The sequence below is a fragment of the Aythya fuligula genome, chromosome 1, assembly GCF_009819795.1.
Source record: "Aythya fuligula isolate bAytFul2 chromosome 1, bAytFul2.pri, whole genome shotgun sequence".
NCBI classification, from domain to species: domain Eukaryota; kingdom Metazoa; phylum Chordata; class Aves; order Anseriformes; family Anatidae; genus Aythya; species Aythya fuligula.
In genome coordinates, this window is record NC_045559.1 from 88,445,396 (window position 1) to 88,469,295 (window position 23,900).

A 23,900-nucleotide genomic window follows, 5' to 3' on the forward strand; every position below is an offset into this window, starting at 1 on the left:
GGGACGGAGGGAGGGGAGAGAAAATGGCGGCGGGTCACGTGACGGGAGGGAGGGCGGGCGGTGGGAGGTGGAGGAGGGGGGCGGCGCCGCGGCCATCGCTCGGCGGGGCTGAGCTGAGCTCGGCTCGGCTTGGGGCGGCCGGCGGCATGCAGAGCGTCATCAACACGGTGAAGGGGAAGGCCCTGGAGGTGGCCGAGTACCTCACCCCCGTGCTCAAGGTGCCGCAGGGGGCGGGAGGGCGCTGCAGGCGGTGCTGGGGCGGTGCTGAGCCGTGCCCCCCCCCTCCCCGGTGGGAGCCCGGGCTGGGGAAAGGGCTGCGGGGGGCGAGAAGGGCAGCGAGGTCCTGGAGGGTGTCCAGGGCAGGGCTACAAGGCTGGTGCAGGGCCTGGAGCACAAGTGCTGCGAGGAGCGGCTGAGGGAGCTGGGGGGGTTTGGGCTGGGGAAGAGGAGGCTCGTGGGAGACCTCACTGCTCTCTGCAGCTACCTGAAAGGAAGGTGTGGGGAGCTGAGGTCAGCCTCTTCTCACAGGTAACCAGTGATAGGACTAGAGGGAATGGCCTCAAGTTGTGCCAGGGGAGGTTTAGGTTGGAAACAAGGAGACATTTCTGCTCAGAAAGAGCAGTCAGGCATTGGAACGGGTCGCCCAGGGAGGTGGTGGAGTCACCGTCCCTGGGGGTGCTCAAGGGGATGTCCCTGGTGTTCGGGAGCCTTGTTTATTGTTTGACATTGGTAGGTGAGTGATGGTTGGACCAGATGATCCTGGAGGTCTTTTCCAACCTTAATTGTTCCATAAATCTCCTATTTAATATTTCTACTGTTAGTTATTTACAGTGTCAATCTCTCTGCCCGTAGTTTTGTAGCGTGACCTTCTGTATGCCTTACACCTCACCGCTTAGATCTCTGGGTTGAAGGCAGCGATATGCAGCTATTAAATGAGCTTGTCCCTTGGAGGTATCCTGCCTGGGTAGTGGATCTTCCTAGGCTCAACCACCAATGCGTGCTGCAGTGAAGCTGTGGTGTGGAAACATGAAGTGATGTGTTCACCATGTACGCTTGCTGTGGAGCAGCTGGCGCTTTATTCTGCTGTGAGCAGAAGAGGAATCTGTGTGACCAGATGTACAGCTAGCGGCCGGGAGGCAAGGTGGACCCTCCCACATGGGGGAGGTGATAATATTATGTGTATGTGTTCCCTTTACAAGGGGCCTGAAATAAGTGCTCCCATTCCTTACCTTCAAAAATAAATCAGGCTTGTGTCTCGCACTAGCTTGCATACCACAGGATGCTTTGAGATGAAAAAGATGAGATTGTTTACCCTCGGGGAGCAGAGTGTGGGTATTTTACATGTTTCCTTCTGTAATTCCAGAAGCACAACTTTGTGCGTGTTGCATAATGCATGTGGTTAATGTTGAGGTTTTAAATAGTAAGCTGACTCTAGTGTGATATTGCATAATGTGTTATCAGGAGTTCTTGGGTTTATGGTAATTAAACTGCTAAACTATAGCTGTTTGGGTTTCTTTGGTTTTTGTGAACTGCACAGAGTGATGCTATGATGTCTGCCCAGCAGCCAGTTTGCTTTTCCTAATGTTGTTCTTAAATGTCTCTATAGAGATATTATGGGAGAGGAAGGTGTCAGATGTGTTCATGAACTAGGTGTGCTTGTTCCCTTTATATAACACAGGTGGTAGAGTGCACCAGGGTTAAGTGTCAAGAATAGTTAAGTTAAGCAGTGGCTGGTTTTCTTTAATGCTTTCCTAGTGATTGAGTAGGCTGAAGTTGTAGCCAAATACCAGGTTTCTTAACTAAAAGCCTTCATATCAATGCATTGCACTGCTGTTTGGTGCTAAGAAACAGTCCCAAAGCCCTGACTGAGAGGATCATTAAATTCTATCTGGTTTTCTGTATCTTACTGGTCTCTTACTGGTGAACATAACACAAGGTGTTAAGGAGTCTTTTTTCTTAGTTGTTGATATAATTGGCAGCATCAAAAAAAAATACTTTGTATATATAATACACTCTTTTCACAACTTCCCCAGATCCTGCATCTAAGTAATTATGTCAGGCCTTACTTATACATCTTGCTTCCATATTTTATCAGCCCAGGCAAAGGCTACCTCCAAGTTGCTTCAGAGATCTCTGTGGACTGAGCTGGTTGCAAGATGAAAATCTCACAGATGTTTTTATTTACCAGTAAAGTGGGTATGTTGATTTGCCAGCAGAACTCACAACTTCTAACTTTTTTTTTTTTTAATTGTAGGAGTCCAAATTTAAAGAAACTGGAGTAATTACACCTGAAGAAGTAAGTATTTAGAACCTCTGAAATATCAGTACTTCCATATTTTCTAAATACAACTTTTACTCCAAATGATCACGCTCATCTCAAACTGTTTACACCTTTGTCAGTTCCTTCTTGAAACAATTTCCATACTGTGGAAGTTCTAAATGGCCTTGTTACTCTACAGTTGAAGTAGATCAACAGCAGAATTTTTGAAATGCAACGTGGCATCTGAATGTGAATTATCTTTTCCTGTACTACATCCTAAAACACTAATAAGGAAGCTCATGCTGGGTCAACAACTCCGTATATATCATGGAAGTAAACAGGAATAGATTTGTTTCAAAGGCCTTTTCCATAAGCAATTCAAAGGAGAACTTGTACTACTGTGTCTTGGAAACGGTCTTCTCTTTCTTCTGTTTTGGTTCCTTCCAGGGCTGTGGCTAAATCATTATATATGCTTGTTCACAGCAAGCATCCCTCTCCCAACCCCAAGAGGCTGCTTCAGAGTGATTGTGTTTTGGATTAATGCCAAGCAGTTGTAGTTTTTAAAGGAGTCTGCTATGAAGAAAAAACAACAAGAATTTTTCTAGAATATTAGCACTGATTTTGCAGTGCTATTTAGGCTTCCCTGTTCTGCTGTTTTTCATGTTAAAATGCTACTGTTCTGAAAATACGTTGTCTTTACAGAGGTGTAAGAATAGCGTTCAGACTGTTAGGTAGAATGAAAGAAAAGTGAGACTGTATAAATGTGAAGATGGGAGAGAACAAATTACAACTGGTACAGGTAGTGCATGTGGGCAAAAGTGTCTTTCCTAATGTCGGTAGCGAGCATTTTTCTGCTCTGTTGCAAGGCATGCAAGCGCTTGTGGTTTCTGTGACCCACGGGAGTACTACTCAGAAAAACAGGCTTAGCAACATGGTGTTCTGATAATTGTGTGTGCATAGGTGTCTGTGTATTTTATGTACTAATGTATTATAGATTAAAAATAACAGTTTATGGAGAAAGTGGATACATATCACGGAGGAATTAAACATTAGTCCATGTAGGAGAGAATGTTGCAGCAGGACTGAAAGATCAGATACCTTCTATAGAACATAGGAAGAACCATGCTGAGTTAAACTGCTTGCAGCATTTAAACACCAGTAAATGAATGTAAATAGTCTGTTATAAACATAGATGCTGATAAGATGAATAGAATGGATCCTTCAAAGCCATATTGAAGGGAAATGGTTATACAGTAAGACTAATAGTCCTGTTAAATTTAGATAGGACCGGAGCATGGATATGCTGATTGTCCCTTTGACAGTCTTTCCTATTCCCTGACGATTTTGATCTTAATATAGTAGTGATTGCTAAAGAACTGATATCAACTGTGATGATGGTAGGATGTTATCTTTGAATGAGTTTGGATTTCGTGAGTAATGAATCTCAGTTTAACCTGCTCTGCCTGTATGTTAGTCTGAGATGCTCAGCTTTGTGATAAACTTAGTGTGGTTGTTGTGGCTTGTCTCTGAAGATGAGTCTGTTAGTGATGAGGCTAATGATGACTAATCAAATTCAGCATCTGTATTTTTTCCATTTATCAGTGCAATTGATTTAATTTTAACAAATTCTTGCCTGTCATGAGTTCTTACTAGCTAATGCTTCAGAAAGGTGGCCATTTTCATTTCATATGTAAGTACAGGCAAATCTCAAATTGTTTTCTTGCCATTTCTGCTATACCAATTCAGGTATGATAATGTTAGTGCTTTAGAAATAGAAAGTGAAACCAACTTGGTTAAATTTGCTGTTTAGGAGAATAAATTTAGTGTTGTTTTTATTATTATTATTATTTTTTTTTTTTTTAGCATTCATAGACTTCCAAAGAATGCTTTGAATTTTTCATCTTAAATAATGTCCTTCAACATTGGAACTACAAACACTGTTCCAGTTCTCTGAACAGAGCATTTTAAGTGGTTCTAAAGTTTCATGTGTTATTTATTATTAGGTAAAGCCTAATAACGTGTTTTTTAATTTCCATGTGTGTTGGAAGGGATTACTGTTTTCTTTAAAATGAGTATTTCACTAGAGATTTTTCTTGGAAAATGATTGAAAGAAATCATTTTTGCAGAGATTAAATCTGCTAATCTGCATGCAATACACATTGTGGTATTTTCTACTACACTGATGTGCCTTGCATTGGAAGGCGTGATGAGAATATGACTGGCACTTACGCTCCAAGCCTGTTGTGTCACTCCATAACAGATTGTAGTCAGCCTGGAAGTACATTATTGTAACCTGGTGTTTTAAGACAAAGCAATTGCAGCAATAGGCTTGCACCTTCTTTTCAAAAGGCACTAATGCATACAGCATGCAAACTGCTATTCTTAAAGGCAGGTTTGCCTTCTACCATTTGTGTAGAAAAAACTAAGTCCAGTGGGTTATAATTTGCTGTGTGGATTTTGACTTGGTTATACAAGTCTAGCACAGCATACCCAATATTGCTTTGAAAAGGTGATGTGATTTTAAAAAAGCCGTTATGTCTGATAATAAGAACAAGTGGAGTGAAGATTGTTAAAAGCTATTTCTTTAGAATGAAGTTCTACACAAGTTTTTTCAATGTTCTAAGTACTTGGTTATCCATATCTAGTAAACGTCAGTCGGTGATACATGGTGATGGTCATTATCAGAAGCGTACTATTTATTCTTCTGTTGCAGTTCTCTCACTAGTTCAATGAAATGGTGGCAATGTTACTTCCTCTCTTGCTGCAAAATTGTTTTGAACACTAGAAGAGAAACACCTTGTAGCTGAAACTCAAGTAAAATACAGAAATATTTTTTGGTTTGGTTTTAGGGGAAAGCTTAAATTCAAGTATTCATCTTCTCATGTTAATCTCTTGAGTGTCTTTGTAGAACTTTGAGGAGTAGCAAAGAAAAGCAGCTTATTCATCACAAAGTAAACAGTGCTACTTGACCTAGGAAGCAATGCTTAGTATGCATTTCCTCCAGGTGAAGTTACTTTAGTCTTTGTGGGTCTTTATGGTTAGCTGAAAAGTTGTTAAAGCAATGAAATGATATAAACAGATAATGTAAATAAGAACTATTGGAGGAATATATGACTGAAAAGTCACTATTGCAGAAATTGCTTCCTTACTCTATATTTAACAGTACTTTATTTTTTTTTCTTAACAGTTTGTCGCAGCTGGAGATCACTTAGTTCACCACTGTCCTACTTGGCAATGGTAAGCGAAATCAAAAGAATTAAGGAAAGTTAGCATCCCTACCTATGCTTTTGTATGTTTCCATTGGATACAATTCATCGTTTCAGAGTAGTACACTGACTCTCACAGTAGAACTTATGCTATTTCTGTGATGAAGTGATACAAACTTTAAGTCAAGCAGGTCTAATTTGTTGTTCTGTGTGGTGGTAGTGGAAATGAGGATTTGTTTGGGGATCTTTTATTTGTTTCCCAAAGGCTGTAGAGGAAATAAGCTACCATGCATGCTTTCAGTGTTCAGCTGCAGCATCAGTGTGTCTCCCTGAGTTTGTCTTGGTAATGGTGATTGAAAAAGCAAAGGCCATGTCCAACTGAAATTGCTAAGAGCAAGTTGTATTTGGTATATTTTAAGCAAGAGCTTTTTGGTTAAACATTCTCAAGTTGGCCCACATCAGGTAACTTTGTGCTTGTCCTCAGAAATCCCTTATCTTCTGTGTATGGTAAGGGTGCAAATACGGTACTTATGTTTTATTAATGTCTTGCATGATAAAACTAATCAGTCTGTGCAGTTGGTATCATCAAGGTTCTTGGCTCTATACTGGGCTGCGAACAGATGAAGGAGGAATTGTTATGCTCGAATCATCGTTTCTTGCCTTTTTATTGTCTACTTCAGAGAAAATGTTGAATCAGGTCTGTGTGTCAGCAGTTGGCAACAGACTATTTAGAAGCTTAGACTCTTATTCCAAACCAAAAAACACAGAAAGCAAAAGCAAGTGCTTAAATAATGTAAGCTCTGGTGACTGTTGCCGGTTTTTATATCTTTACAAGTCTTTCTTGCTTTTTCTGAAATTAATCTCTACAAATGCTTGGGACTGTGTTGTTGCTGATCCTAGTACGTTTCATATAGACTAGATTCCTCTGTCAACCCATCTTTGCTTGTAGTTCCTAAGTAGCTATTGAAGCAGCAAATAGGTTTTGATCCAAGACTTTGTAGTTTAGGAGTGGCCAACCTTTTTGACCTCATACCTAGATCAAAATCTCTCTGTAGCCAAGAGTAAAGTCATAGCAAACAAATTCTGAGAAAAGGGCAAGAGAAGTATGTAGAATGTTCTTCATATAAGTTGAAAATAGGGTTCTTTTGCACATCACCAAATTCTCAACCTTTTATGGTGCACTTCATTTTGCAGGGCTTCAGGAGAAGAACTAAAAGTCAAGGCTTATCTGCCAACAGACAAACAGTTTTTGGTAACTAAAAATGGTAAGGCTGAAGTTTAAATATAAGTGTTCTTAGGATTGATAGCATGACTGATTGTGCTATCAACTCTACTGATTGTCTGTATTGACAGGGGAAGCAAATATCTTGCACTTTGGATGTTTTGGCTTTGGGATATTAAAAAAAAAAGTTCTTCCTGCGCATCTAAAATTTCTTCTTTAGACCAGTTGCTACTAGGGCTTTATACTAGTAATGCAGTTTGCCTTGCTGAAGTAGAAATGAAGCTTAAGTATAATAAACCTCCTTATCTGCCTGTCCTTTTTTTTTTCCGCCCTTCAGCTCACGTTCAGTTTCTAAAAAGAAAATAGGTTTATTTTCCTCTTTTTTGGGGAAAACCTGGGTTATGGAAGTGTACCTAGAATGTCTTTCATGGTAACACCAATGCTTCTAGTTCAGATGTGTAACTAATGTCAGTATTCCTTTCAATAGCAGTGATATAAAATACATTTATAAATCAAATTTTGATCAGTTTCACGGTTATGTATATATAATATTTGTGATTACCATGTTTTTAATAAAATGCATGAGAAAGATAAGGTTGCAACACAATCACGGCAAAATCATTTTCTTGAAAGAAAGATCTTGTATCAAAATATGTCAAAGATAATGTCATTAGAAGTACTTGCAGAACGGAAGGGATCCTGAAGAGATTTGCGCTTGCAGTGGGTTGTAATTTCATTCTTTGATTTCACTTGCAGGCTTTCAGAGTCTTGCAGGAAACTGTCATGTGAAAATGCTAATAGTAGTGTTGGATGGGCTTTGCTGAAATGGTCTTAATGGCTGCACGGCCAACTTTATTTCTTTTTCTCCTGGTTCCAGGGTCCCACATTGCTGTGACCCTTCGAGGACACATTTTAAAATGTTTCCTGTTCATGCCATCTGTGCTGGTAATGATGCATTGGCCTACCACATGAGTAAAGTTATGGGCTAAGGGTGAAACCAAGAGCCATGCTACAGACTTCATTTTGGAAGTCAGGACAACCTCTCTTCACTCTGACTTCTACACCCCACTCTTCCTGAAAATAAGCAATTTTTGACATAATTCTTGCTTTCTGCATTCTTTCTGTTATTTTTTCTGGAAACTTTGTTTAAATCTGGACTTGATGTACAGTGATATAATAATTCATGTGTCAGAAGTTACTCTAAATAACATTAATGCTAACCTCTTCAAAACTTCTAGATAATTACCATGATAAATTAGGTATGTTTAATAATAAATTGCTGATTCAAACTTGTAGCAGAAGACAAATCAATTCAGTAAACTTACGCTAATGTAAGCGAAGTTGTTCTTGGACTAGAAATGGTTTAGTGATGCGAAGAAAACTAGTAGGTTGTCTCCAGTTGTTAGTGAATGAATAGGCAGCCTAAAGAGACATGAGAGGTTTCTAGTGGGTTGCAAGAATAAGCTTTTTCCAGTCAAGTCAAGTGATGCACTGCTGTGAGATTAAACACCTTCTACTATATTTAAGTTTGTGCTTTTGCATTTGAAATATAGCTATAGAACTTCTTAAATAAAGATATACGAGAGACTAGCATATTTCAGAAGTCTTTGTAGAATAACTTCATACTTCCATCTGATTTTGTACAGAATGGCTGCAATCATTTTGATGTGCAATTTTTTTTGCAGTTCCGTGCTACAAAAGATGTAAGCAGATGGAGTACTCGGATGAGCAGGAAGCAATTATAGAAGAAGATGATGGTGATGGGGGATGGGTAGACACCTTTCACAATGCAGGTATTCAGTCTTGCTTCAAACTTTGCATTTGGTAATTGATAAGATAATCAGTTTCCACTATTAAAAAGTAAAATCTTTCTCAGATGGCTGTGTTCCATTATCTAATCTGGGAAAAAATAAGTTGCAGTGCCAGCTACCCACTTGCTCTGCGTATGGCTGCTTAGGTATTTAACTGAGTGCTTGTATGCCTGAAATAGGCTGTTTTTCAGGGGGTTGGTTGACAGTATTTTATTATTCTCTTGTTAAAGTACAACTAGGCTATTGCTGGGTTTAAGAGCTGTGTACCAGTTCGCTCCTTTAAAAGATCTTGTTTAGAGAATGTTGCTTTAAAATATTAATTTGAAGAATGTGCTAATTTCTACCGATCCTTTAACTTAGTGATGACCCAAAGAAACTTTAATTATTGTAGTATTTCACATCTTGTTAATTTGTTGTGTTTGAGTTAAAAGGGGAATCGTTAGAAAATAACTCTTATTTTAGTATCTGAGGTGGACTAGGGGGCTGAAAAAGAAAAATTAAATACAGTGATCACTGTGAGATGTGGCCTTTCTCATAGGAAATCTTCAGATGGGCTTCCATTTATAATAAGACTAAAATTACTGCTTAAGTGAATTTGTCTCGTTAGTATTTCTGGCAGAACCTCTTAAATCATATTCCTCTTCTCTTGAGAACTGCTAATTTTATTAGTTTTAGCCTTTCTTCATGTTTTGTCATAAGTTAATCAACTTGTCTTCCAATGATGCTGTTTCCTACCGTTTCCAAGGGTAGAATGTACTTTAGTCAGTACTTACTTTCTTTGGTGTATTTCATTTTGCTGTAGATGTTCTCACTAAATTGTTCAGCCAAGCTGAGAAGAGGAAGGGTGAAAGAAGATGCCCTTTTTTCTTTTATGAAACTCTTAAATGCATTGTACTTCATAATACAACACTCCACCATAAGGAAATCTTTTTGACAAAGCTTTGTCATATTCTTGAATTAAATATGCATTCCCCTTTCCTGCTTTGTCAAGTTTGTGTGTTTTTTAGGGTGGACTGATTTTGGTCACTATGCTGGGCTAACACAGCTGCAAGACTCTTGACTAGATGTAGCCAGGTTTCCAAACACCATCAGAGGAGATAATCTATTTCCACCTATCTGAATTTATATGCTTTATAGCAACATATTTTTCTGGTGGGTGGGAAACACTTTCTGTAAACAATCACACAGCCACTGGAAATGCATCATTTCACGGCAGCGTTGACCTGACATACCTGTTTCCCAAACAATTGAGGTCCAATCATGCACTTCTGGTGGGCAGTAATTTGGTTCCAGGTTTATTTTCTGTAATGATGAATTTCTCAGCTGAAGAGCTAATAAGTCTATACTGAGTCAAAGCAGATGTTGGCCTGTATCCCAAAGAGCAGCAGATGAGAGCTGCATTAAAACTAGGAAGGTAATGGGGAGGTACTGAAGAGTTGATACTACTGTGATTTGGGGTGGCTTTTTTTTACCATTGCTTCCTCAGCTAAAAGCATCGTGTCCTGCCATGATATTGCTTTGTCACGAACACTTTGCTTTCAAGATGCTTCAGAAGTACTCATAAATGCAAATACTCACAAAGCTGAGTATTATTGCAAAGTGAATGCCTATGCTGAACTCATTTTTTGTGTAAAAACTCCTTAAAATAAAAATCCAAATTACTTTGTGGTGTTCCATCAACAAAATTTGCTTGAAGTACCAGAACTGTGCTATTGTGTTCTACGTTAAAAGTATGGTCTCATTATAGATGTCCATCTCCATGCATGCTACCAACACCAAATAAACAGCCTTTCAAATGTCTAAAATCGTTGTGACATGCAACTAGAAAAATTATACACTGCTTTTGGTTGCAGGTCTCACTCTGCAATGTCTCAACCTATTTCCATAGTGTTCTGTGACAAAGAAACTTCTTTAATGCAAACTTCTTGTTCATTTAACAGGTGTAGTGGGTGCAACAGAAGCAGTTAAGGAGATCACACTAGACAGTAAGGTACTTGTTTTGAAATTTCTTTTGCTTTATTATGGGATGTAAAGGTAATAGAAGTCTTACCTGCAGCAATCTAGTGTTGCTTCTGAAAGGTTTAAATGTACTTTTATTGCTAGATATGTTGCCAGATGCTCATTGATCTTCACAGCCCACCATAGTAGCTAAAGCATGTGCATCTCCTTATTTTGATGTTTACCAAAGCAGTATTCTTACTGCAATGTCTTTAGTTAGTCTGCCAGAAATCTACAAACTGAAGATGATAATGTGTTTACAGTGATACTGTACTTGTGTCTCAAGAAGCTAATGTTTGGAGAGCCAGTGTAAAGAAATTCTTATATGGAAAAAATAATGCAGGAGTGTGAAGTATTCATTCATAACCTTGAAATACTTCTGCAAGCAAGTTTAAACACATTAAGTTCTATTCAACAAACTGGTGTCCTCACATCCACATGAACTAAAACTGCTTAAATATCTTAAAGTCATCACTATCGGTACTTTTCCAAAAAGTCACTCTGTAGCAGGTGCCAAATCTGAAACTTAAGCCCTTGGGAAACTGAGAATAGTTGGAAAAAATTGAGGGGTGTGTGTACGTACATATTTCTTAATGTGCTTAAGAGAGCCAAAGACAAAGTGCTTTAAGATTAGCTGATGGCTCAAGTGGAGTTCCAGCTATGCCTTATGAGAATTTGTGAAACTATCCATAAATCATTAGATTCTGAAGTTTAGGGGGGAAAGAGAATGGGCTCCCTCATATTACTGCACAAATTGTAAACAACTCAAAACACTATTGATATGATGAACTGTGAAATTCAACCATTTTAAATGGAACTGTGCTGAATATAGTAAAAAATACTGCTTTTTCACCACTTGGTTACATAAGGGTTGAAGAAACAGCCTTAATGAATACCTAAAAGTGATCTCTGTTTTTACAAAACAGTACTTTTAGAATATTATTGTGATGCGTAACTGTTGTGTTATGACTTGGATTTCAATTTTTATGTTTGGTATGCAGAAAAAATCTGCTTGTTGTATAGTACATCATTTCTTGGAGTACAAGTCCAATCCAGAATGATGAATCCTTTTATGATAATATGCTGTTTGCCAAAATACTTGACAACGTATTTTTGTACTGTTTTTTTTTTTTTTTTTTTTTTCTAGTGAGGAAACCAGTCTGGTAATGCTTACAACTAGGGCAGTTTCTAATTCTTATCATTTTGAGTATTGTCCTAAAGTCTTCATGAAACTAGCATAAACTGAGACCTCCTCCTTCTGAATTTCTCTAGAATTGTCTGTTGGATTCAAATGTTATATATCAGCACAAAATTTGGCTGAGGACTTGTCATATTTGTCATATTCTTCACCTCTGTTGGGCTCTGTTTCCTCAGACAGTGATATTTAAAAAAAAAAAGGGGGGGGGGGCTCTTAAATGTTTCAGAAATAATTATGGAACTGTTGCACAGTTGTTTGTGGATTAATTCACACAAAATACCAGTCTATGTGTTTAGTCATTGCCTTTCATTTGATGTAGGTAGATTGTTTGAAAAGAAATTGTCTGTTTAATACTATGTCTACTCTTTGCTTAATAACACAGTCATTCTGGAATACAAAGTCAGAGGAAAAATTAGTAGTGGATTTTTAACGTTATGCTAGGATGTCAAAACTAAGTTTGTTTAATAAGCAAATATGTGAGTTCAGCATAGTTGCTGAAATTGTAGGAGCTATTTTTCTGTATAGCTCAGTTGACTGGACCTAAACTTGCTGGGGCTGTTAAACTGTGTAGATGCATCTTAAATGCAGTTGTCTTAAAGCAGTGCTTTCAATTTAACTTCTGAAGGATAATATAAAAATACCAGAACGATCAGCATCTTGTGAAGATGATGATGAGGAAGATGAAGGGGAAGCTGCAGACATGGAAGGTATTTTCTTAAATTGGATGAGGGGGTGTATTTATTTCAAGCCTTTAACTATAGAACACTATAAGAAAATACAACTTTTTAATGGAATGCGTGTTTTGTTGTTTTTTTTTGTTTTGTTTTGTTTTTTAAAAAAAAAGGTCCCTGTTCGTTGTTACCTTTTGAATGGTATTATTGATGCATGTTTAACTTCTGTGATAAAATTTCTGTGAGTGTTGAGTGGCAAATTAGTTTGAGTAGCAGCACAGATGCAAGCAAAAAATAGGGATTTTGGCACAGCTTCGTTCTGGTTTCATATCTACGTTTAATCTGTCTACTAAAAACTACGTGTTTAAGGATTGTTCATTGTGCTTGTTACGGTCTGTCAAATTGTGTTAAGAGGTATAATGTGGTTTAGGGGTTGGGAGATCTCCCTGAATAAAACATCTTTAGGTATGTGTGGATATTTTTTTAATGGAATTGTTTATGAATGGGAAATATGACAGCTAACTATGAGCTGAACACAGAATTTTATGGGTCTTCTTTTCAGAGTATGAAGAAAGTGGGCTATTGGAGACAGATGATGTGAGTGAACAGTTCTGTCTTCTCTGTTGCAATGCTTATCACCAATATGAGCACAAAATAAAAATAAGGATGACAAATAGTTCACATAATCTTATTATAAGTGGTGGGATTTCTGAACTTGGTTTCCTGTGGATTTTTCTCCTGCCAGTCCACCCTAATTCTTAGGTCCTGAAATATTTCAGTTACAGTAATTTTGCTTTCTTTGCTGATCTGCTTTGTTCTGCTTACATGCAATGTTCTATTCACATGTGATTGTTCTTGAGGCTCACATGTGGTGAATTGAGTGGCTTGTGGGTTAAACTGACTACATGGATGCTGGAGTGTTACGAGGGAAAACAGGGTGTATAGTTATTTGGGGTACTTGCTTAAGATCTTTGTGACGTGCATAAACAGACCTCTGCCTTCTGAATTTCATTGGAATCATCAAAAAGTTCAAAAGCTATTGGTGAAAGAATGGAGGGGATAGGACTATGTAGTTGCATGCTTTTTTTGAGAAATCAGACTTAGGAAAAAAAATTGAGTGAAATCAGTATTCCTGCTTTGAAGACTAAAGCAAAACCCCAAGTCCTACATTTCTTAATATTAAGAATATTAATTTCAATTTTACGACCCTTCCTAACTGCTTAGGATGTGATGATGGAATATAAACAAGACTGTACTAATATTGTCATTTTTACCTTGAAAACCAGGCAACACTTGACACAAGACAGATTGTTGAAGTTAACAAAGCTAAAGTTGATGTTGGAGGGGAAGATGCTATTCTACAGACTAGAACTTATGACCTCTACATCACTTACGACAAATATTACCAAACTCCAAGGCTCTGGTTATTTGGATATGATGAGGTATATCTGTATCTTTTTCCTCACTTCTGTGAAATTAGATCATGTCAAATAACAAGGCTACTTTGTTATTGCTTTCTTATTCACTGAACAAATTCAAAGAAATGGTGAGAAAACCCATTACACAGTCAGGGTTGCAGACAGGGCTTTGGGGGTTGCAGGAAGTAAAAAATATTTTGCTGAAAAATTGTACTCTGTAACCAAGCACATTTGACAGAAAGAAAATCATGCACTGCTATTTCTTGAGCTACCAGAAATAATCCCAGTCAATTTACGTAAGTAAGCAGATGTGTGTTTTCATGACCTTTGGGGAAAAAGATTAGATAAATCACTTTTCCCTTTTAATGAATAAGTTTGAGTTAAAGTTGAGGACTTACGGCTCAAATGCCTAGATGAGAACCAGGTTCTTGGTTCTCAAATACATTGACTTTGCCATTCACCTTGTGTATTGTAAACAAAACATTGTGCAGTGCTGTTTCCATACCATATGGATCTTACAACAGTTCCTTTGACATACTTTCAGATCTGTTGTATGTTAGTTACCTGTAATTTACGGTACCTCATGTTAATGATGATAGAATTATTGAGAAGGAGCAGAAGATTCTTTGCCAATAACGCTTTTGTTCAAATGTTCCCTTTTTTCTTGTAGCAACGGCAGCCTTTAACAGTAGAGCATATGTATGAAGACATTAGTCAAGATCACGTCAAAAAAACAGTGACCATTGAAAATCATCCTCATCTTCCTCCTCCTCCCATGTGCTCAGTTCATCCATGCAGGTAAGTCTTTGTTCCTGGTGTGATTCAGGATGCAGGTATAAGGCATTTTGCTGGTCTTGTTAGGAATTCTGTTTAGATTTTTTGGCTGTATTTCCACAGGTGGCTGCCATAGTGGTCTGCTCATTTCTGAGGAAGTGTGAAAGGCAGATAACAGCTTTTCTCTGGAGTCACTCCCAGTGTTTGCTTCTGCAAGTGTATTATGAAGTTAGAGCTCTCTTCTGTGCTTAACTTGCTTTTCCTCCACTTCCCTATAGACTCCAGAAGATGGCAGACTACTAGAACACTTTTTTAAAAAAAAAAAAAAAAAATTCTATGCAATAAGTGGCTGCATAATGTGTACTCTGGGAGAAGAAAAAACCTATTTCATTTCAGTTTGAAATAACTTTCCTACTCTGTAATTGCTGCCTTCTTTTCCTCCAGCAGTCCTTGAAATTTTATGCTGATAAACAAGTCTTCTACATGCCACACTGAAATATTTGTTGAACACAAGTGCAAAACACACTCATGTTCTCAGTGTTTTCTGTTGCATTTTCCATGTTTCTCATCCAAAATGCAAGGAGTCTGTAGTTAGACTAGCTGTGCAGATATTTTTTCAAACGGGTCTTTGAAGGTACCTTTCATCTTAGATACTAGGCCTTTATCCCTTCTGAAGTGGCTTGGTGATGCAGAGCCAGTATCCTAGCGTAACTCCTCAACCTCTTGGTAGTATTAAGATCTTGGAGATGTGAGTTTGGGCTTTCTCTTAAAAAAAATAAAAATACATGCTTTATAATCTTGTATATATTTAAAATATAAATAAATAAAATCCCAGTTGCCTCTTTCAGTCTTGTAAATGTCTTTGTACCTGAAGAAACGTACATGGATCTTATGTCACTAGCTGAGATGTCAAATAATTAGCTTGTCATTGGCAAGCTTATGGTAGCTTTTGCAGACTCAAAACACTCTTATTACTGGTTTAGGCCATCTTTAATTGTATGATTAGTCTTGGGAAGAGCATACCATTCTTAACATAGAAAGAGCAGGGAAGCTTTGCACCGGTGGATGGCTGCTCTTGATCTTGTTATGAAGATGTATATTCACGTACTTCAGAAATCTGCATCTTGTCTTTCTTGCAGATCCTAGTTCTTTAACCACTGCTTTACAGCAGTGTTTGCTTTCATCAAGCACTAGGGGTTATGTCTGAACAACATTGAGCAGGAAAACCAGTGTACAAGTGGGAAACAGCTTTCTCCCCTGTACACCTGACTTAGAGAAATTTTTAAATAGTGAACTTCATTTTTGGTCTTTAAATCACAAGGTTTAAGACTGCAGTAACAATAGATTTGTCAAAGCATAAGCCTTGGTACTCAAGAGCAGTACAGGAGGGCAGAGAACTATTAGGGAAAGAATAAAAGGTGGAACAGAAAATGTCATTAAGCTTCTGTGATTAACGTGTGGCACCACCACCTGAAAATTGAATACTGCAGTACATTTCTGGTCATCAGTTCCACAGTCTGAGGTAAAGGAAGACTAAAACTGGAAGAGGTACAAAGAGGGTGTTAGAGATAACTGCTATCAGTTATGAAGCTTCTTCCAAATAAGGAATTACTTGAATAACATGCCACCCTTCAGCTAGCAAAATGCTGCTGAGGAGGGAGTTCTGGTTTCTGAGACCTCCATCACAAACCCTACAAAAGGAGAATAAATGATAGGTGGTTTTGGTTTTTTTCTTCTTCTAAATAGTGAAAACTAGTGGCATTGAATGCAACTCACTACTTGCACACTGAAAGCCAGAAAAAGGAGTAAATTCTGCATACATCTAATTAAACTAAAGTTGTTCAGGCAATATAATGAAAGAAAAAGACTGTTAAGAGTTGTTACAAGTGAAGTTACTGCTTCAGTGCTAGGGCGTCTCTGGGCTGTGTACTGCTGGAGACTTGAAGTATTACTAGGTCGCTCAGGCTTCTTGGGCATGTACTATGAATTTATCAGATAAGGAGGTGGACCTCTGGTGTGATGCAAAGGTTCTTGTAACATATGAAGATAAGAATCTTAGTATGTCAATCTATTTGTTACTCTGTCTTGTTTGCAGTAAGTAGGGCTTTAAAAAAGAAAAAAGTGCAGCCAGCTCTTTGCACAGCTAGTGCTTTTGAAGGAGTATCAGGTGGGATGAATGTAGGAAGGCTTAAGACTAACTAGGAAGATGACTATCCAAAGCAAAGACAAAAAAAATAATGCATGAAGCCATGGCTCGGTTTAGTCACTGCTGAAAGCGGTGCTGCTAAGTTGGTTGTGAAGAAGCTTCTGTTGATGGATGCAGGTTGGAGGGCGCTCAGAGAAGAAACAAAGATGACATCTGGGAACGACAGCCCTCATTAACTAGGTAGAGTTTATGTAGGGCAGTGACTACAACGTAATCTGTTCAATTTTGAAAATTCCTTTGCAGAGTAAGAACCAACTTAATACTAGCTTGTGAACTTGGATTGAGTTTTCTTTTCCAGGAGATCTGTGAGCGTATCTTTTCATTTTTTTCCTGTGAAGTGAATGAAGTTTCAATGCCTTTGTTATGTATTCCATATGTACTCTTGAAGAAATAACTTGCATCATTAAACTTGCTGCAATTAGTCTTTTAAGAACAGCAACAACAAAAAAAGGATATTGCAGTGAGACCAATTTGTCAGTAATCTTAAATGTAGCCTTCTCAAAAACAAGGCAGTCTAGTTGATTGGCACCTGCTTGACCTGGGAAAGGCCTGAGAATGTGAGAAGTGACTGATAGCATAGCTAAAATGGATGTTTCAAATGGGGTTCTATGAATTCTATGAGACTGCTAGGTACCAGTGCTGTAAAGACCTTGGCTAAATTAGATTCTCATGCTATCTGACTTTTGAAGCATTAGGTATGTTCTCTTGTTCTCCAAGGCAAGCTATTCCATCTTCCATCTCCTTAATATAATAAGGCTTACAGCTAAGAAAGTCTGGACTTCTGAGGGTTTTTTGTTTTTGTTTTTTTTTTTTTTTAAAAAAAGGCCCAAAGTACTGTTTTTTCTTAATTTAGTTGGGAAGTTCCAGTGTTTATCTAGCTCTGCTGCTGTTGCTTCCCTACATGTTACAAATATTGTGTAATGTAAGGTATTTGGATGGTGCTAACCTTGCTTGGCTGTTCTTGTGATGCATTTATCCCTTTGTCCTGCGTCAGAGAAAAGAGAGAAACGGGGTGGTAGAGTGAAGATGATTGCCACGGGCAGCTGCTTAAGATTGCTTCTATTCTGAGTAATTAGTTGAAACTGTTCATCTTGCAGCCCTGCTGGAAGACAAATTTATTGTCAGCATTTTTATGGTACTGGCAGGAACATACTCAACTTCCTCATTAACTGCTGGAAACTTTTAATCACAGTTCTCAATGTTCATATCAGTTTTATGAATAAATTATCAAACTCGTTAAGTAGGGCAACTCAATCACTTCTGGTGGTTGTATGTGTTTTGTGGGGTGTTTTTGGTTGTTGTTTTTTTTTTTTTTTTTTTTTTTCCCCCCCAATATGTCCGGATGGCTTTTACTGTTTCCATTTACTTTCCCATGTTATGTTTCCCTTGTGAAATTTATTTCTTTAACCAAAAGTTTTATTCACTTACAAAGCATGGGAGGGGGTTTCTTCACTTAAAAAGCAAAAACTCCCAATGACAGCATAAATGGTTGTCTTATCAGTCTAAGAAATCAGCAGCTTTCAATTTATTTATAGCCCCTGAATGCATGGTCTTAACTCTACATATTTCAATTTCTTTTCAATAGCAACAGTGGTATTTCTGACTTGGAATATGAATAACTCGTATCAACCAACTCTTGAGGTGATTCAAGTAATACCTGAAAGTAATTTAGGGGATTTTCGTAGGTGGTTCAAATGACTGACCTATTTGTTAGCTCAAGTGATCTAAAAACAGGTCCTGGAACAAGCATTGGTGAGCACCTAGTATTTAGTCACCTTGAATTAAGACAACCACTTGTCTCTGGGGAGCTCTTATTCAGAACTAAAATAAAAATAATCTTTGAGCTTTGAGACTTCTAGATAGGATATTTTAGGTTACATTTCTCCCAGTTATCGCATTGCTTTTACATGGAGGGGGGGGTATATGCTTCATGTTAATGCCTCAGAATTATCTAATGGAAGGAAACCAATTTCTGAGAATTTGCAAGGTTCTTAAAAAGGTTCTTAAAAAGCTTCTCCCAAGTAACTGTAAGAATGACTATTATGATGGCAGTTAAAGAATGTGAGATACCTTTAGTCCTTTTTAAAAAAAAAAAAAAAAATCATCATTAAGATGTATGTGATTGAACCTGTATCCTGTAAAACACTTCTAACAGCTGTGGGGCAACCTGGACTCTGTGCCAGTACAAAAAATAGCCCACCATTACAGATGAGGTCAAAACTTAAGCTTTAACAGCAGTGAGGTTCCTATATTGAAGTAACTGGCCTTGGTACCACATACAGCATGTGTTCTGCCATGGCATCGTGAGGATCCAGAATTGCAATCAACAGTAGCTGGCATGTACGGATCAACAGTACAATAAATGACAAATGCTGACCTTCTGTATTTCCCCAGACGTACATGTTCCTGTTTACAATGTGTCTTGGTAATTTTGCAACAGCTTCCTTCCTTGTGTTCACAGTCACTGTCAGAATGATTAACTTCAGAGGTGATTGCTGAACGCCAACAATTAGTCAGTTATTTAGATTTGCATAACAACATCAAAGCGTGTTCAGTAAGTTACGCAAAGTGTACTTGCCACTCTTTCTAGATCTCATAGGCACATAGTTGTACGGGATGGCTTCTTTAAACTGCTATTGTTGACTAGTTTGAAGTCTTGGATAACTGAGTGTCCACAGCACTATATGGTCTCTCTGATTGTGATTGCCTGCAGAATCATGAATTTAAAATAGGGTTGATGCATAGATGGAAGTAAGGTGAGTTTGGGTTATGAGTATATAAATAAAACTGCAATTAACCATACAGTAGTCCTCTCCTCTGATTTGGTATGTTCTTCATCCCGTAGGTTATGAGGTAGAAGAGCTATCCTGAACACAAGACCATTAGTCCTAAATTGTAACTGGTCTTGAAAAGATTTGAAGCGTTCATTGTTGGAGATAGTCAAAGCTAAACCAGACAACGTCCCTGAGTAAGCTGTTCTAGGTCACTATTCCTTGTACAGGGAGGTCTGGACTAGATGATGACCAGAGTTTCTTCTAATTCTTCTCATCTCAGCTCTTTTGTAATTCCATGTCATATTCCTATGATCAGCTTTGTACAGAAGTATTTGTGCGGTTCATAGTAGGTCTGGTAAGTCACTGACTTAACCTCAAAGTACAGTCACATGGAGAAATGTTCATCCTCCACTGCACAGTAGTAATCTGATTTAGAGAGTTTGTCAGATTAAACCTTGTCATGATTCTAGTCATGAGTGAGCAGAAGATAGTTTAGAAACTGTTGCCATAGAACCCATTGCCATAGAACTACAGCTGTAGCCGGGGAAAGTTTCCCTAGTCAGTCCCAGAGCATAAAAGTGTTTTATGCAGGGTTGGTTTAGCCTGGCTTTCCTAGGAAGCTCTGTGAATTATGTAAGTAACTTCCTCTCTTAACTTAAGCAAATTTGAAAGTTTATAGGAGGCAGTGAAACAAGTTGCAACAATTTCTAGTCATCTTCTAAAGGGGGTTCATCTGGGATTAACCCTCATTTCACAATTAACAGATATACTAGCGGCAAGCAGAATGCCTCTCACTATGCTACTCAGAATATATTGTAGTGTAGCCCATCCTCCCCTTTCCTTGTCAATGTAAGGGGCTGGTAAGTAATGTTATATTCATGACAATATTTTCAGTTATTATTTAATTTCTACCTTAATAAACTGAAAATTTCTTCCTCCTTCGCTGAAGGTAACCATCCAAAATTTAGTTTATGCAAAATGAAAAGGAGTTGTTTTATCTTTAAAATAATTTTTACTGTTTTTCAGGCATGCAGAAGTGATGAAGAAAATAATCGAGACTGTTGCAGAAGGTGGGGGAGAACTTGGAGTTCACATGTATCCTTTTTCAGTACTGCATGGTATTTCTAGAGACTTCTTTGCACTGTAAGGAGCTGTTACCTAAGGGTTCCTAAACTGAAATACAGCGGTGTGTGAAAGCAGTAAACAGCTGTTTTGGCAGCACGCTACAGATCTGGGATGAGATCTGTCCAAACAAACACCACTAATCAGTTGCGGGGAGTGGGGCAGGAACCACAGGGGAAAGTAGGTAGTGCTGAAGGGACAAGCGTTGAGTCTCTATACAAGTGGTAAGGAAGTAGCTAGAGGGTGGAACTGATAGTGTGATGCAGGAGGATGTATTAGGAGGTTGAGCTGGAGGTTCATAGAGTGTGGTCAGATTTGGTACGTGCATAAGTGTAATTTGGGAATCCGTGCTATGATGTTATCTCACAGTAAAGACTTAGAAATATGAGAGATCACAGAATCATCTAGGTTGGAAGAGACTGTCAAGATCACCCAGTCCAACCTCTGACCTAACGCTAACCAGTCCTCCACTAAACCATATCCCTAAGCTCTACATCTAAATGTCTTTAAAAGACCTCCAGGGATGGTGACTCAACCGTTTCCCTGGGCAGCCCATTCCAATGCCTAACAACCCTTTTGGTAAGGAGATGCTGCTTCTGTGTTAGATTTGGCTCTGAGATTCGTTTCTGACAGCTGTGGAGATCCTATTACTGCTCACACGGAGTGAAGAGAGTATTTGACAAACCTTGCTTTGGGAAAACACTAGGATGACAAAGCAATGAAGATGACATCGTTCTGAACATCAGTATAGAATGCCTAACAATTTCCTTTTAGTTAGGTGACTGGCATTATGCTTGTATTAATTGGTACTGTGCTTTACAATCGAAATAACCTTGGTATTAAAAGCAAGTACGTCCTTTCAGAACAGTAATCTAACTGCTTTTGCAGCTACAAGGCAAGCAAGGGAGGGGATTACTGAGCAGCCAGAGGCCCTGAATCAGTAAAATTCATGTTCACTGAGTTGACACTTGCTAAATTTGTGCAGCAAGCAACAGAAAATGAACTGGAAAATACTGCTTCTCAGTAGTTTGAAATAGCTTATTTTCAAGATTTTTATTATTTTTTTTGCTATTTCTAACATAATTGAGTGTTTTTAGCAGACAATTTTGTACATCATTATTGTGTAGTTCATGTTTGTCAAAAAGTACCGGTATAACATAATTATTGTAAGTTGTGATTTATTTTTCTTTTTGGTTGTCTGTCTGCCTCAGCCCCAATTGGACAGACATCCAGCAATATCAGACAGCAATTATCAGGCATATTCCACATTACAGATTGGGGCACAGCAAGTGTTTGAAGGTGACTCATTGAAGATGACTCATATAAGGGAGACTAGGAAGACTTCAAGGAAGGCAGACTTCAAAGCTTAGCAAAGCTAATTTCTCTACTTTCCCCCATCAACAGGAAGGAGCTTTTCCAAGGAATTGTTCAGAACAGCAACTTCTTTTTCTGAGCCACTGAGGAGCCTGATTTCCTTGCAGTTACAGGAAGGTAGCTAGGAGTTAACCTTTCTAGGTGCAGTTTACCTTGGCATTTGTTAATAGCAAATATTAAGTATGTAAATGGGATTGCAAATTTTTGTGTAGTTTGTAAGATTTATTGAAAGGAACTTCGGTTTCCGTGCTTTAACTTGAAAAAGAAAGGTCTGTGTATTTGGAGGAGCATCAGATGTTACTACTAGAGTTCTACTGTGTAAATTTCCCAGTCTCTGACTGTATAATTTTTAAGTACTGTTTTCCTATTAGCAAGAAAAACTGTTGAGCAGACCATTGCATGTGACTGCTGGTATGTTTAGGGGTCGGGGGGTAGAGGATTTCTAGCTGTTGCACCTTTTCCTTAACACCAAACACAGGTACCTTCTTATTTTCTTGAAATTTGTACAAGCAGTCATTCCGACAATAGAATATGACTATACGAGGCACTTTACGATGTAACTAAAATGAGAGATCCTCTATCAAATCTTTTTTTAAATAACCCTTCCATGTGACATACAACATTACACACAATTTCTGTAACTAACCTTTTATCAAGTCAATGCATTAAAATAAAATGTTCCATTACCAGCCTTTTTAATAGAAGTCTGTGTGTAATAAATAAATCACTTTCATTCCTATACGTATACTACAATAAAAGGTGGATTTTTTTCTCCATAATTCCTTCAATTTCCTTTCAACAGAAGACTCTTTTTTTCCTCTATATTGGAAGTTAAAGTCTACTTTACTAGTATTAGTAGAAGCCTAATCTTCTTGGCTTCATTGCTAAGATGATTCCTGAAAACGTAACATATTTCTGTGATTTAAATTCACTTGAGAGACAAGTTGTTTTTTCCCATAGTTATGAATGGTTGTTTCCTCTAAGTGGAAGAAGGCTTTGAAAGTTGAGGAAAATAAGTGATGATCTTATTAGGAAAATTTAACTACGTCTTAAACTAAAGCAAACAACATTCTTTGAATAACGTTCAAATAAATGACGTTCTTTGAAAGGTGAGTCAGATTTACACTTGAGTAAGACTAGCATTTGGAGATGGCATTTTTGGGGAGACAAAGGAGTATTAGTATGTAGCCTGTTCAACTTGTAATAAATGCAAGAACAGTCTAATTACAAAACTACAGATGGAAGGAGGGAGAAAACTGTGTTAGAGCAGGGTTCAATCTTGACAATTTGTCCCAACCTAGACTATGCGAACTTGCAGCTGAATAGCATGATTTCCATTTTAGGTTAAAGCGTCCATAATGTTTGAATTCAGGTATTGCAGACGCATCCAGGCTTTGGCAGCTATCTTCTGCCCTATAGAATGCAAGTTCATCATTCATCAAGATAGGAGAAAAGGACTGTCATGTATATGTCATAGCTTCACTTAAAGTCTTCGTAGCTTTTGCAGCAACATCTTTGTCTCACAAACATCCAGCTGTCATGCTACAGGATAATCCAAAATTGGTTATCTACATTTTCTGAACGTACAGTTGAGTAGGAAGCTTGGCACAACTTATGCCAAGTCTTGCCTGTTCTCTGTACCATGTTCTCACTTATCAGGGTCTATAATCAATTTCTCTGTTCCTTGCTTAAAACAGCTTTCCTCTTTTGATACCAATTTTCACTTCTTTCTTGGACAATATTTTAAGCAGTGTCTATATAAGTGAGAGTAACGCTGGCTGAAACAAGTTAAAACTTAGCCACACCCTCTGAGTCATGTCATAGGATTTTCCTATCAGATTCATTTCAAAGATGTGTTGAATCCTT

General features: G+C 38.1%; 1 protein-coding gene across 1 annotated transcript; it reads left to right on the forward strand.

Annotated features, from left to right (window-relative positions):
• The first annotated feature begins 70 nt into the window (after nucleotides 1-70).
• ATG3 (autophagy related 3) lies at nucleotides 71-22,775 on the forward strand. The gene is made up of 12 exons (XM_032207939.1): nucleotides 71-218; nucleotides 2,255-2,296; nucleotides 5,448-5,497; nucleotides 6,661-6,731; nucleotides 8,374-8,481; nucleotides 10,440-10,489; nucleotides 12,321-12,402; nucleotides 12,929-12,963; nucleotides 13,653-13,808; nucleotides 14,455-14,582; nucleotides 20,565-20,633; nucleotides 22,513-22,775. The coding sequence occupies exons 1-12, from the start codon at nucleotides 147-149 to the stop codon at nucleotides 22,592-22,594; spliced, it is 945 nt and encodes a 314-aa protein (XP_032063830.1). The 5' UTR covers nucleotides 71-146; the 3' UTR covers nucleotides 22,595-22,775.
• Nucleotides 22,776-23,900: the final 1,125 nt, after the last annotated feature.

What these genes read in the sequence shown, in the direction of transcription:
- ATG3 (XM_032207939.1), top strand. Translation starts at nt 147, where the DNA reads ATGCAGAGCGTCATCAACACGGTGAAGGGGAAGGCCCTGGAGGTGGCC. An exon ending in GAGTAATTACACCTGAAGAA is followed by an intron (nt 2,297 to 5,447) that starts GTAAGTATTTAG and finishes TTTTCTTAACAG; the next exon opens with TTTGTCGCAGCTGGAGATCA. An exon ending in GGAAGCTGCAGACATGGAAG is followed by an intron (nt 12,403 to 12,928) that starts GTATTTTCTTAA and finishes TCTTCTTTTCAG; the next exon opens with AGTATGAAGAAAGTGGGCTA.